Source organism: Egretta garzetta, unplaced genomic scaffold (assembly GCF_000687185.1).
Source record: "Egretta garzetta isolate BGI_Z169 unplaced genomic scaffold, ASM68718v1 scaffold79, whole genome shotgun sequence".
Taxonomy (NCBI): domain Eukaryota; kingdom Metazoa; phylum Chordata; class Aves; order Pelecaniformes; family Ardeidae; genus Egretta; species Egretta garzetta.
In genome coordinates, this window is record NW_009260791.1 from 2,301,649 (window position 1) to 2,314,529 (window position 12,881).

General features: G+C 39.4%; 1 protein-coding gene across 3 annotated transcripts; it reads right to left on the reverse strand.

Annotated features, from left to right (window-relative positions):
• Positions 1–641: 641 nt before the first annotated feature.
• On the reverse strand, positions 642–12,875 carry CIPC (CLOCK interacting pacemaker). 3 transcript variants are annotated; one of them, XM_035901999.1, is made up of 5 exons: positions 12,755–12,875; positions 11,698–11,781; positions 10,062–10,236; positions 8,977–9,146; positions 642–5,467 (listed from the first exon to the last, which is right to left on the reverse strand). In XM_035901999.1, exons 3-5 carry the CDS (start codon positions 10,126–10,128, stop codon positions 4,589–4,591), a joined length of 1,116 nt encoding a protein of 371 aa, XP_035757892.1. In that variant the 5' UTR covers positions 10,129–10,236; positions 11,698–11,781; positions 12,755–12,875; the 3' UTR covers positions 642–4,588. The 3 variants fall into 3 exon arrangements, with proteins under 3 accessions (XP_035757892.1, XP_035757893.1, XP_009644950.1); XM_035902000.1 differs by lacking the exon at positions 11,698–11,781; XM_009646655.2 differs by lacking the exon at positions 12,755–12,875 and having other exon boundaries at positions 11,698–12,742.
• Positions 12,876–12,881: the final 6 nt, after the last annotated feature.

Sequence of the window (12,881 nt, forward strand, 5' to 3'; positions counted from 1 at the left end):
TTGCATGCCAGACTCCTCAGCCCAAGCCTGTGGGGGTACCGCTTCTTTCAGACTGTTTATGTGTCACTAGAAAGAAAAACAAGATAGATATAGTGCACCTGAAAGAAGCAATTCACCTTTTTGGCCTCATTGAAATAAAGGTAAACAGGCCTGACACTCTGCAGACAGACTTCACCATGTAAAGAAAAAGCTAGCCGGAAGAGACAGAGAGACCTGAAAGTTTCCTGCTTGAATTGTACCCCTACCTTTTACGAAAAGAAAATTTGCAAACACTGAGTTTCCTGTCTCAGGGAATAAAATCACTTCAGTTGATGGCATTCCTTTTTGGATGTAAAGTAATAAGATTCAAGATACTGCCTTGTCTGGTGCCAAGTAAGAACTTTAACCAGAATCTCTTGTACCTTTGAACAGGATCTCATCCCACAAGGCTGCTGGATGTTCTGGGAATGTCTGCCTAGTTCTCACTGTAAAAGTAATCTTTGAACAAAGAAAAGACCATGTAAAGATGGCCACATTTTAAAAAATGTGTTTTACTAAAAAGCTGGTATACAGATTTAGTTGAAGAATGTTCTTCGAGAGAGAGTAACATTTTTCACTCACGTAATTCTTTCAGTAGCCAAGATCCTCACTTCACGATTTAGAACTTCTGCATACCCAGCTGACAGGATTAAGATACAGTGTAGGAGTTCAACCCTGCACAGACGGTGAGCATAATATACAGTCATCACATGGAGATAACAGTTCAGAGATGGAAAAATCCTTCCAGGTTGTTCATGACAGATCTATGGCAATGGTCACCCATGACAATGTATTTTTAGTGTTCTGTACACTTTTACTCATGCTCCTCCCAGAGACCCTTTAATTCATACATACTGTTAAAGCTCACACGACTCTCTTCAGAGAGATACATCATAGTATCACTTTTGGATCTGCACTTTCCCACATGGGCAACATGCTGTTGTGGAGCTGTATATAAAGCATGCGTTGGAACAAAGGACTCTGCAGTTTAACAGCATTAAAATAACCCACAAACTTCTCAAGTATGTACTTTATTTCATTCATATTTCACAGTCTTCTGTAAAGTTTTAGCAAAAAGCTCATGTTCTATACAGAGTTCTTGGGCTACTGTATTCAGAGCTGGCAATGGATCTCAAAAGTACAGAAAATGTTTACATTCCAACTAGAGCAGTAGAATTTCAAAAATACATAGTAAAAGTAACCAAAAATACCAACATTTATTAAAACTTAATAGAAAATCAGCAGTCTGTCTGACCCATCAAGCTACCCTGCCTGCTAGTTGTTAGCAGCAACTGAAGCCCCAGCAGGCCATCTGATTGACTTTTTAGACTGGGGACAGCTGTCTTCAGCCAACTTGTTAATGCAAAGTCTTGCTGCTTCAAAGGTCAAAAAAATCTGGAAGTTCATTGCTTACAGGTTTCCAATCAGAGAGGCTAATGTTTCTGCTCAAATCTACTGGATCACTTCCAGATCCTACCCAGAATCAGGACCTATTCTGGTCCTGATGTAGTCAACTAATTTTCTCAACACAGTTCCAAGCTGATCTATTTTATTAAATTGCAGCCAAGAAAGAAAAGGCCTTATTGTTTAAAGGTTTGTCAGAGCTTCTAGGAATAAAGGCAGCTACGAGAAATGGAACAGAATGGTACTTGATGATGTATCTATCACTAGGGGCCTTCAACATCCTTTTTTTATAGATGTTGCCTCAAGATCTGCAGTTATCTAGGGATATGTTTCCTAAGGGGCCCCAGATTTACATATAATAGTTTCAGAGTGGATTTTTCTAGTTCAGCAAGTACTATTTAAGTCTGGACCGATGCCCAGTAGGATATTTCTAACCAGCTGCTGGACTTTATTCACAGATTTATTGAATATATATTTATACAAATTACACCGGCTGAAAGGCCCATCAGCTATAAGCACACTCACTTCAGCCCATCCTCAGTGCTGTCAGGAGAGAAAAAAAAAAATCCATGTGGAACTGTGTGGACTATGAGAGATTTCTATCAGCAAGAGTCTTCCTAAGTCACAGAGTATTAACCTGCAAGGCCAATTTTTCCTTCCTTTTACTCTATCAGAGCAGTGGAAATAGAATGGAGAAGAGGTCACCAGTAGATTCCCTTTTTCTTGTCTCAAACTTCTTTTCTTCTGACTTCCTTTCATCTCTAGGTAGCCTGAGTCCATCATCTTGTTTTCTAGGACAATCACTTCCTAAAAATATATATATTCTGAACTTCAAATTCTCCTCTCTACTTGATGGGTAGAACAGGAATTTTTTGAAAAGTAGGAAAATTATCCTATGCATTTTCTCACACCTTGCCTCTAGGCCTATTGAAGATATCCGATCAATGAAACTGCCTCCTACTGCCTCCTCTCCTTCCTGTAAGAAGCTCAAAAGAAACAAGCTTATCTTCTGGGACTCTTTCAGAAATGGCCTAAGGTACCATCACATCTATCCTGCCAAATGTCATTTGGTGCAGATACCACAAATTCCAAAAGAGCTAGATCGGACATGTCCTACATTATTACACTGTACTGTGCTGCCGTCCTGCCTTCTGGGTTTGCTGGCTGAGTTTTGATATTGCTGTGCTGTGAGTTATGAGACAGCCTAGGATGCACAATCATAGCAGGTATATTTAAAAAAATACATGACAGAACATAGTCTATGAATACTTTTATTCAATTCCCATGTACTGCACTAGTCTTCAGCAGGTTGGCAGGATACCATGAAAGGCATGGCTATTAGTTTGCTACAGCTCCACTAGGGTGAATCCTGCCACAAAAGTTCTCTCTAGGCCGATGGCTAGTACAGATATATGTGAGGCATGTACGGCATTTCTTTTCATCAGTCAAAAAAGGGGGAAACCCTTACAAGAGGGAAGCCCCTTACAGTTTCTCAAATGCGCATATTTGAGGAAGACTACAAAAGCATTCTCCACAGTCTTCTGCAATGTTGTTTCACAGAGGCATCAGAAAATGAAAAGGTCTAGTCACAAATTAGCAACACATCCACTTCTACTTTCAAGTTTCTTTTTTTAAGAATCTGAAATAGACAATAGAACTGATCAAAGCATCAAAATACCCAGTTACCTAGACTGCACAATTTTTTTAAAACATTGTCATGCAGAAAGGAACATACCATAAACAATCCAGATTCCTTAACGTTCTCAGACAAAGCCATTCTTAGGTCTCTACACAGAGAGACTGCCTCTGAAAAAAACCCTTCAGATTGGAGGGAGTGACATAGTTAAGTGTCTAGATAAACTGAAATGAAATAAATGTCTGTAGAACAACTTTTGTAACATGACTACTGCGGATCTCTACTAGTAAAGCCTAACATCTTACACAGTGGTGTTAGCTGTATCTTGAGGCAAGCAGGCTAGGGATGATATAAATTTATATGCAGGAAAAATGTTTTGGTGGTTTTATTTTTTTTTCTTTAAGTTCAAACTCTCATGGATAACATTTTTAGGGAGATTATCCAAGCTGACATCTCTCCCTCCTCCCCCCACCCCTACCCCTCTCCCCCTTCTCCAGGTACTTTCATCTGATTTCTCTGAATAGAAAAAGAGAGGGAGGGGGGATGGAAGGAGGACTTGTTTCACCACAGGCTCCTTTTCCTTTCACCTCTTTTTCTTTTTTTTTTTTGTTTTTATACTTAACAATCCAATTTCACAGAAAAAAAAGTTTAGGCTTGTAGACTAAAGATATATGAACCAAATAATATGCAACTAGTCTTGCAAAATTAATCCTGGTGAATATCTTCCTTGTACTGTTTTTAAAAAGTCAATGCAGTCTTTAATAACAATGTTTAATCTGTTAGCTACCAAGAAAATCCAAAGCCACTTGCCTTGTACACTTGTTAGCCATTAATAAATGAGGCTTTGGAACAAACAATTCCAGTGCAAGCCTTGCAATTTTCACTCACTCTGCCGTACAGATCACACTCAAAAGTATACTCATCAGAACATGTCATTTCACTTGGGTCCTAAGACACTCATCACTTTGACCAAAGACTGCAATGTATATAGAGTGCTGCTTCAGCACAAGCAGATCTTCACTAATTCAAATGCATTAAAACCCCAAAGCAAGACTCTCTGCTACAACAAAGGACAGTGACAGGCTAAAGATACCACCCCACCAACGTAAGTTTCCTCTCCTCACACCAACTCCCTTCACCTACTTGCAGCTGATGATGGCCCAATATTGGGGCCTGTTCTGCTGTTCTTCTCAGAACTGACTATCTGAAGATGGGAATAGGAATATGCTTGCTTGCAGAATACTGCAAATGACTGTCTTCACTGCAAGAATGGGAACATGCCAACAGAGCACATCCAAGCTTCTCGAGTCCAAGTACACAGAGTTAGCATGGAGTTCAAGGTCACACTGAAGTAATAAGTACCCATTCTGGTGAGACCCCACCATGCTACTCCAGTCCCACAACCGGCTCTGAAGACAAGCTGTTACTGGCATGCCACTTCGCAGGTCTTGGACTCAGAAATGCTCAAGTAAAAGCTTGAGACGGGAAACGGGAGGCACAGAATAAACTGGACAGCTATGTACCTTTTTACTACATGTTAGAATAAGTGGAGTCTTCAAGGTTGCTATCAGCTTTATCAGATCCTGTTAGAGATGCTTCTAGCTCTGCCCACGACTGTGGAGCATTGTTCTTTATTGCCTCTATGAAAAGCTGTGTTTGGTGCTTCAGCCGGTCCAGCTCGGCCTGAGTCACTTGGTTCTGATGAATGAGCTCCTTGGTTTTTAAAGTGATCTCTAGCAATCCTGACCTGCGTAGCACGACAAGTGTATTCTGAAAGCGTCTGCACTTGCTTTGTTGTTGCAAGAGGAGCTCAGGGGTAGTGCAAATCTCTTCTGGTATCAGTGGGGGGCTCCACACTGCAGACTGCATGGTAGCCTGTGCTGCACTCTCAGTCTCATGAGGCGTGCACTTTGTTGCTTGCAGAGTTCCAAAAGGCAAAAGGGGAGTCAAACCCGGCACTTTCTGAGTGTCACTGGAAACACGATGAAAACCAGGAAGAGCTGACAGCTTTCCACTTGTCACCAGAGTTGAAGAACTTTGCTGGTTAGAATCCTGAGGGGTCTTAAAGCTAACTGGTAGGTGGGCAAAAGGACTAGTAGGCAAGCCTGTGCTCCTCGATACAGGAGAAGTCTCCATTTTGGGTGCTTCTGTGCAGAGTCGTTTATGGCAATTGGTTTCCTGGTGTTCTTCTAGATCAAAGGAGTGATCTCTTTTGCAGGGCTGTGGTGCTATTTTGGGATAAGAATTCAGGATGGGCAGGTAATTAGTGGAGTCATTTCTCTTTTTCCCAGTAGGATGAGGGTTAGTGGGAGGTGGGATTGATGGACGAAGAAATACTAGCTGTGGCTGAGCTGGAATCACTTCAAAGGATGGCTGCACAGTCCAAGACTGGAGCTGTGATGAACTCCCCTGAGAAGCATAAATGGGGAAAAAACAACAATATTGTAGAAGAGGATCAAAAAACCTTAAACGAAACAGGTGGACTGAGACATTTCTCCATATTTGATATACACTGTGCAATTAATATGTTCTGAACAGTTTTCCATCAAACTCATCCTTCTCCTTTTCTGACAACAGAGCACAGCACTAGAATCAAAGCTGTAATCCATAATCCTTTTGCTATGGAACAGCAGATACATTTAAACACAATTCAATCTGAATTTATACATGCTTTCCTAAGTGAGGATTACAGTGCTTGCTTACATTGTACAACGCTCATGTGAAAGTTCAACCCAGACTTGGGGTCGAACAACAAGGGTACAGGAAAGTTGAAAAATAATTAAGCACTGTGGTTATGAAATATTTTAAAAGAGTCGAAGAAAGACTGCACAGACATTTTAGGAACAATTCAGACTCCCTCTTTGTTGAAAAGCAGCAACTCTAATCTTGTCAATTCTATTCTTATAGCAAGCTTTTGAAATGGTTATTTAAAATAGACAACAGCTGTTCAGTAAGTCTTGCAATCTTAAGTACAATACACAGTTTCAATACATTTAAAACCATGAAGTAGAAAAAAAATTGCTGAATATAAACCAATGCAAGGAAAAAAGCCTGTTGTAAGCTCAGAGCAGTTTAACTCCACACCTCTGGTGAAATGGTGCGCACTGAAAAACCTTAAAAGCATTATATTTCAATAAAAATGCCCAAGTCTTTACTCCCTCCCACAAGCCATATTCTGAAATATCAGGGAATACATTAGTTTTTACAAGACATTATCTCTTCCTCCTCCAACACATTACTACAGATCTTCATGAGATCTCCTGGCTACAAAGCTTGCCTGCTTTTCTCCAGACATATCAAATGGTCTAGTAAGAGATACTATTTCCTTCTGAAACAAAATCTCACTTCTTAATATATTTAAGTCATCACCACTACAATTACACTAATATAATATACTGCCAGCTGCTTTTTCAACTCCTTATGACTTGGAATACTATTGGCAGGCCTGCTGAAGGCACAGGTTTTAGCTAGTGCACATACATTTTATTATTTTTGGTACTATACTGAGTCACCTGAAATCCATCTCCTTTCCTCCGATCTCGTAAGATTTAAACTGGCAAATGCTAACATGCTTTGCTGAACTCCATTCCCTGACTAAAGGAACTTGAACACTCAAAAAAGTGGGTACTACCCACTGATTAGGACACTGAGACTTGGAGATGAGAGTCAATTACCTCTGACACAGAATTTTTTTGGTTCAATGGGCAAGATGCTTATTGAATAGTGGTACAGAACAACTACCTGCAAAAAATAAATATTACTACCTTATCACAGAAGAAAGGACAAACACAGCCAAAAAAAAAGTATTTGGAGACGTTAGGAGTGAGGAAGTATATAAATACCGTGGCTATACACACCCAGGACAGAACACACAGCCTGAAGGAACAAGGTTTTGGGATCAGAAGTTTTCATTTACTGCACAGTATCTAGCACAGCAGAGCCCCAAAATCATTGAGGCCAAAAAAACTGTGGTAACTGTTTATCATCTTCTTGTTTTTTCCTATCTCTGTTATCTACTTTCTTCTTCTTTCCACTCGGATTTTGTTTTGCTCTTGTTCTCCTATGCCAAAACTCCTTTTTAGTAGAGAGAACACATTTAAGATACTAATTCTGCAAAGTGGTTTGGTTTTTTTCAAATGAAAGCTAACATCCTGCATGTGTACGTGTCACTTGTCTAAAAAGCCTTCCTATTTATTAAGGACTTTTACAAGACTTACAGAAACCTTACCACAAGCTGGACTGTGTTTCAGAGAATTGATCTGTACCTGATTTTGTTTTCTTAGTAACACTGTTAGCTGTTTACACTCTGAAATTGGGACAGCAGGTAACCATCACTGCGCAGGATCACAGTGGTTCTAAGACAGAAGGATGATGCTGATTGAAATTTAAACTGGAACAAATAAACAGCAGTAACTGGATGACACTTTTTTTTTTTTTTTTTTTAATTTTGGGTCCAGCAAGCCCAGCTGAGCACTGTGATGAAAAGACTTTTAAAAAGATGACCAGCATGACTATCTGAGGTAACTACACATTATGGAAAGAGGCAGAAAGACACTTCATTATTACACTGACCTAGACTTGTTGCTTTTGTTTATTGCAGTAAATATTTTTCAACTTAAGATTATTATCCTTAAACATACATAATTAAACTTAGATGTTATGATGCACTGTTCAAGACAACTGAGTCTGGTAGTTTTATCTACCTCTCCAACTCTTCATCCCCAAATTCCCTTTTTGCTACACTACCAGGTTTTTTTATAAATACACACACACCTCTATATATAAAATCTACTTCTCCTAACAGTTTGCAACACAACCTGGAGTTTAACATTAGACTACCACTGCAATCAGTGTTTAATTTTTGAGCTCTGGGCCAAGGGCTATCAACATTTGGTGAAGCTTGCCTACTCCCTACTATATGAAAATTTCAGCATTTGTTTGGACAGTATTTTGTCCACACATCTAGGAACATGACAATAAAATAAAATTGTTTCAAAGCACAGTACTCAGAGACCAGAACCATCTCCCCCACAAATGCATAATCTGCTAAATACTAACAAAACCCCACATTAGCACTGATACACAGCACTTCAATTTAACATGTTTTGCTTGCTGTCATAACAGATTCAATAGAAAAAGAATCAGGATCTATATTCTTTTTTCCCCCCTTCTCACTGTGTTCTCAGACGTATCCTAATAAAAAACGCTGAAGAACTTTTGCTCTGCTCAAAAAACATGAGTGAGTATAGAGCAAATGGTCTAATAATATGGCAGTACTTTGAACTTGCAGCTCTGATACCTTCTGTTACAATGTAAGAGGAGATTCACAGATGTGCTGGAGGAAGGACAAATAGCAAGATACTGGAGGACACAAACAGAGAATGTAATTGTTGCAATGTGAGCCATCATATGCAGTTAAGAGAAACAACTGTTAAAGTAAGAGTACCACAGCTAATTTCAGATATGGATTTAATTTTTTCTTTTATAACATTCTGGATTAGTGTTTCCCATTGCACATAAAGCACTTCTAGGACCTAGGAAGCAAAACCTATCATCCCACTTTATTGTCTTTATTGAACGAAAAAGAAAACATCAGCTTCCAAAAGGAAAACCACTTTTTGTTTCATCTTTGGTGCTATTTACATAACATTCTTAAAAGATCTAATTTTTGGGGTTCCTTTTGAGACAAAGAGGCTTAGTAGAGGTAGCAAAGCTTCTCCATTTTGAATTTTTTCCGTCTCAGTGATTCTAGCTGCCCCTCAAAAGAACAAGCTGTCACAATAGAAATTTTCAAGTTACCAGTTACTTTCTGGACTGCAACAACTTTGAAAAAATCTTTTTGAAAGGAAAAATATTTTTAAAAAATATTTTGCATTTAAGAATGTGCAATATTTTTCAATATATTATTTCTTCCCTACCTGCTTAACTAACACGTTTTTCATTACAACCATAGGAGAAAGTGCAGGAAAGGAGTTGCTTGTGGTCATTGGGCATTGCCAAGGCCCATCCTCTGCGTTCCAACACAATGCATTCAGCACGTCCTCTGAGTCAGTCTGCTCCATAGCACTCAGGCACTCTGAACTTCCATCTGCCAGACGTAGAATTCAGCTGTTAGTTGTTTCACATGCAGCACGCTTGCTACTTCCTTTCAGTTCTACTATTCTGCTTCCTTTCAACCAAGCCACAAAGAACAATAAAGTTTAGTTCTGGAATACCAATAAAATTAGACCTGCTGTGACAGCTGTCAAATAGCTTTTAATAAGAGGCTTTATATTTCAGGGTAGTTTCCATGCAGATATTGTCTCCCCAAAAAAATCTATTACTTTTTGGTTTTGTATTTGGTCTCCAAGGGACTGCACACTATTGTGAAGACTGCTCTAAAACCTGGGACAGGACAGAACTACGGTCTCCAGCATTGCCACAGCTGTAGTCCGTGCTGCAGACATTTTGTATCTTGAAATCTTCTATCTACAAACCCAATAGGGCAGGTATCTCTCACAAAAGCATTTTTTTTTTCTTTTAAAGGCAATCTTTGCACAGTTGAGTATTAAAATGTAGACACGGTGTGCCATTTTAATGATGTTATAACAATTACTCTCTGGTTTAATAGGCTCTGCTGACAATCTCCTCAAATTGTAAGAGACATTATATGGCATAATCCAACAGTTCATTCATCACTGCAAAGAACAAAAAGTAATTTTGCCATCCCCACTTCTAGACTCTGAAGTCTGAGATTCTTCCATTCATTTCTTTGTTAGGCACATTTTAAATTCCCATGCCATTCAAATTCACAGGATGAAATTTATAACTACATAAAGCTCCCCTCCAAAAAGGTTTGATGGTAGGACGATTGCAGATGCAACCTGTCTTGCATACAAAAACCCTCCCAGGTAACGAGACACAAACTGTAAGGGGCTAGAGTCAGGTTTGTCAAACATCACCAATAAAAGCAATGTCTGAGCCAGTTAACAAAAACAAAAGGTAATGCAGTGGTTTTCTAAACCTGAATATCCTGAGTCCTTGTCAGATTCAGCTGCCGCCATGCTGAAGTGATGGTTCAAGCTCTTCATTTCCGTCACTTTGCCCAGTAGTTCCTTGAGGGTCTCAACAGATGGCTATTTTGTTTCCATGCTTCCATAGTGCCGCAGGCAGTTTTTAACACTTTTTCCATTGAGGAACTACAAAAATAATTAAGAACAAAAAGGGACTTTCTCTGAATCTAAAGGAAGTTGCATCAGTGTAAGACAACAAATAAGGCCATGTTTGTCCTCATGGAAATCTGGTTATCAGAGGTTTGCTGCATCTGTTAAACAACCTGTAGAATTCTGTTAAACTCCCAGCTTCACATTTGCTATGTTTATCATACATACAGGTTAGTGAAGGCTTGCAATAAAACCACCATTTATTTCCTGCAAAACCCTCTAAACTATGCATGTTTAGTAATGCATTACAGAGTAGAAAAGATAGGCAACAATTCTTTGCATCAACTGACATGTTACTCTGTAGAATCTTCTGGACTAAAGTCTTCCATCTGCCTTAGATTGGGGTTTTTTTTGTTGTTGTTAGGTTTTTTCTGTTTGGTTTTTTTTGGGTTTTTTTTTTAAGTTTCAGGGAAGTTTCCATGATCCAGTCTCTCAGTCCCCTGCACCAACTATAAGAGAATAATATCATGCTAGGCATGGCTGTTGAGCCCTTTAGGGTAGGTTAAAAGATGCCAAAACCTAAGGCATAGGAAGGAAGAAATATAGTACAGATATTTTGCTTTTAAAAAAAGTCTTTATTTTTTACTACTGCTGTGAATGCCATCAATGCATCAAAGGTGTTTTAAAAGTACTGAAGACATGGATGCAGTTGAAGGGGCAGAATGCACCAGTCTCATTCAGCTCCTTTCTTCAGCAGCTGAGCAAGCCAGTGTACAGAGTACAGGTCAGCCAATCTTACTGAATTACCTGAAGTAGAATAATTTCATACTTAAAATTACTGAGTAAAGTACACAGATTCATGTGGAGAGCACAATGCATAAGTAACTTCTAACTCTGTTATGAATTCTGTCAGGCATTGTAATAATTCCTTACTGCAAACACAAAACTTGGGAAATAGGAATGCGATTTCTTGATCTGCTAAAAACGTAACCAAGATAAAACAGCAGATACAAAGTGTATGGTTGTTATCTGTAATCCAATCAAAGCCCCTCTGAGTCAAGTGGGATAGTTGCATATCTCTTTTTACACTGCCAGTGAACTAATTGGAGACTCTCAGAATAGAAACATCTGAAATTATTCAAAGAATGAAGTGTAGATAGACAACTAATGTATTAGACATGTTTCTCTACCAAAAAAAAAAAATCCCAAAACAAACCAAAAGCTAAAGGCTATTCATAAACAATGTTGGGGTTTTTTTTCCAAGAATTAAAAGTCACTCAGGCCATATTTATCTTACAAATACTTAGCTATCCCAGGGACTGAATCCCAAAACAAGTCAGCTGTGCTGGGTGAAGCCCATATAACAAATACAGCTGAATCTCCAAAGCTGTGGTTTTGTTAATACAGTCTGTTTCACACTCAAGAGTAAAGCAAGTCATCAGAGAACATGCTGGGGCTAATGAATCCATACTGCTAAAAGTGCAACACATACTATACCTGCAATGCACTCCTAGGGGAGACATGGCCTTAGAAATGCCCTCTTCTTCCCACACCCAGAATGAGAACACTGGAAAGCTGAAACTAAAAGCTATGAAAATCAGAAAAATGTATAGTTACATTACAGCCTCCCATATTACATACTTGTCACAACCTTCAGCTGCTTCCTGAGGGCAGACAGACTCTAAGAGAAGCAGAAACGTTGCTCTGTCTTATTGAAGAAGATAGCTGAGTTTGGCTAACAGAAAAATGACAGGATGAAGTACAGAAGTTATGTCTAATATTATCTGTAGAAATTATTTTCCTGTAAAGCAACTCTTTGAAGTTGTGTCTCATGTAAGAGCTGTATATTTAAATTACAAATACAGGAACTCAGGACCCCGCACCATAGTCAGGCCAGCAGTCCATTAATGGCAGTACCCAGTGCAAGCTACTTCAAATAACAATGCAGCAGACATTGCGAAATAATATACCCTGAAAGGCAAGTTTCTTCTTAAGGTCTTGACAACCATTATAATTTTGCTCCAAGATCTTGAGCCTTAGCACCTCCAGTAATGAATTCTGTGTGTTAGGTAACAGTGCTGAGATAGTAGGGTGACTGTCTATATAACTACAAGACAGACAGAAGAGTCATCAGCAGAAGAGAATTTCCTCAGTAGCTATTTGCATAATTTTTACTTTCCACCTTCAGTCACACCTGCCGACCTGCTAACAGGTATGGAGCAAACATAACTACGTAAGAGCAACCTAGATACTATCCCTGGAACAGCAGGTAAGGTTTAAGACAAGGTTTGATTCCTGAGCCACGCTTTCATAACTTAACTCTTTCCAAACAAATGTATTTTTTAATAAATTGATACGCATTTATGCTAATCTCCAAAAAAGCAGAACTAGAAACAGAAAGAGGGCTAGAAATAAGCAAAATAGGAACACGCCATCTGCTAGCCTTGCATCGAGGGAAGCTTTGGGAAGGGCTGGCACGCCTTCTTCTCTTCCCTTATGGAAAAAACCAACACAATAACAACAGCAACAAAACCACAACCGAATATAAACAAACCAGAAGCGCCACTCTCTCTCGAGACGCGGCCGCGGGATCCCTCCTGCCCACCCGCGGACCAGAGAGGCCGCCCCGGCCCGGCAGACAGGTGCTCCGCCGCGCACCGGCGGGAAGAAGCGGGCGCTAC

Excerpts from the sequence above, each read along its gene's own strand:
- CIPC (XM_035902000.1), bottom strand. The coding sequence starts at position 10,128 with ATGAAGAGCTTGAACCATCACTTCAGCATGGCGGCAGCTGAATCTGAC. Across the intron at positions 9,147-10,061 it reads CAAGGACTCAGGATATTCAG|ATGGAAGTTCAGAGTGCCTG; the intron begins GTTTAGAAAACC and ends TACGTCTGGCAG. Across the intron at positions 5,468-8,976 it reads AAAACGTGTTAGTTAAGCAG|GGGAGTTCATCACAGCTCCA; the intron begins GTAGGGAAGAAA and ends TATGCTTCTCAG.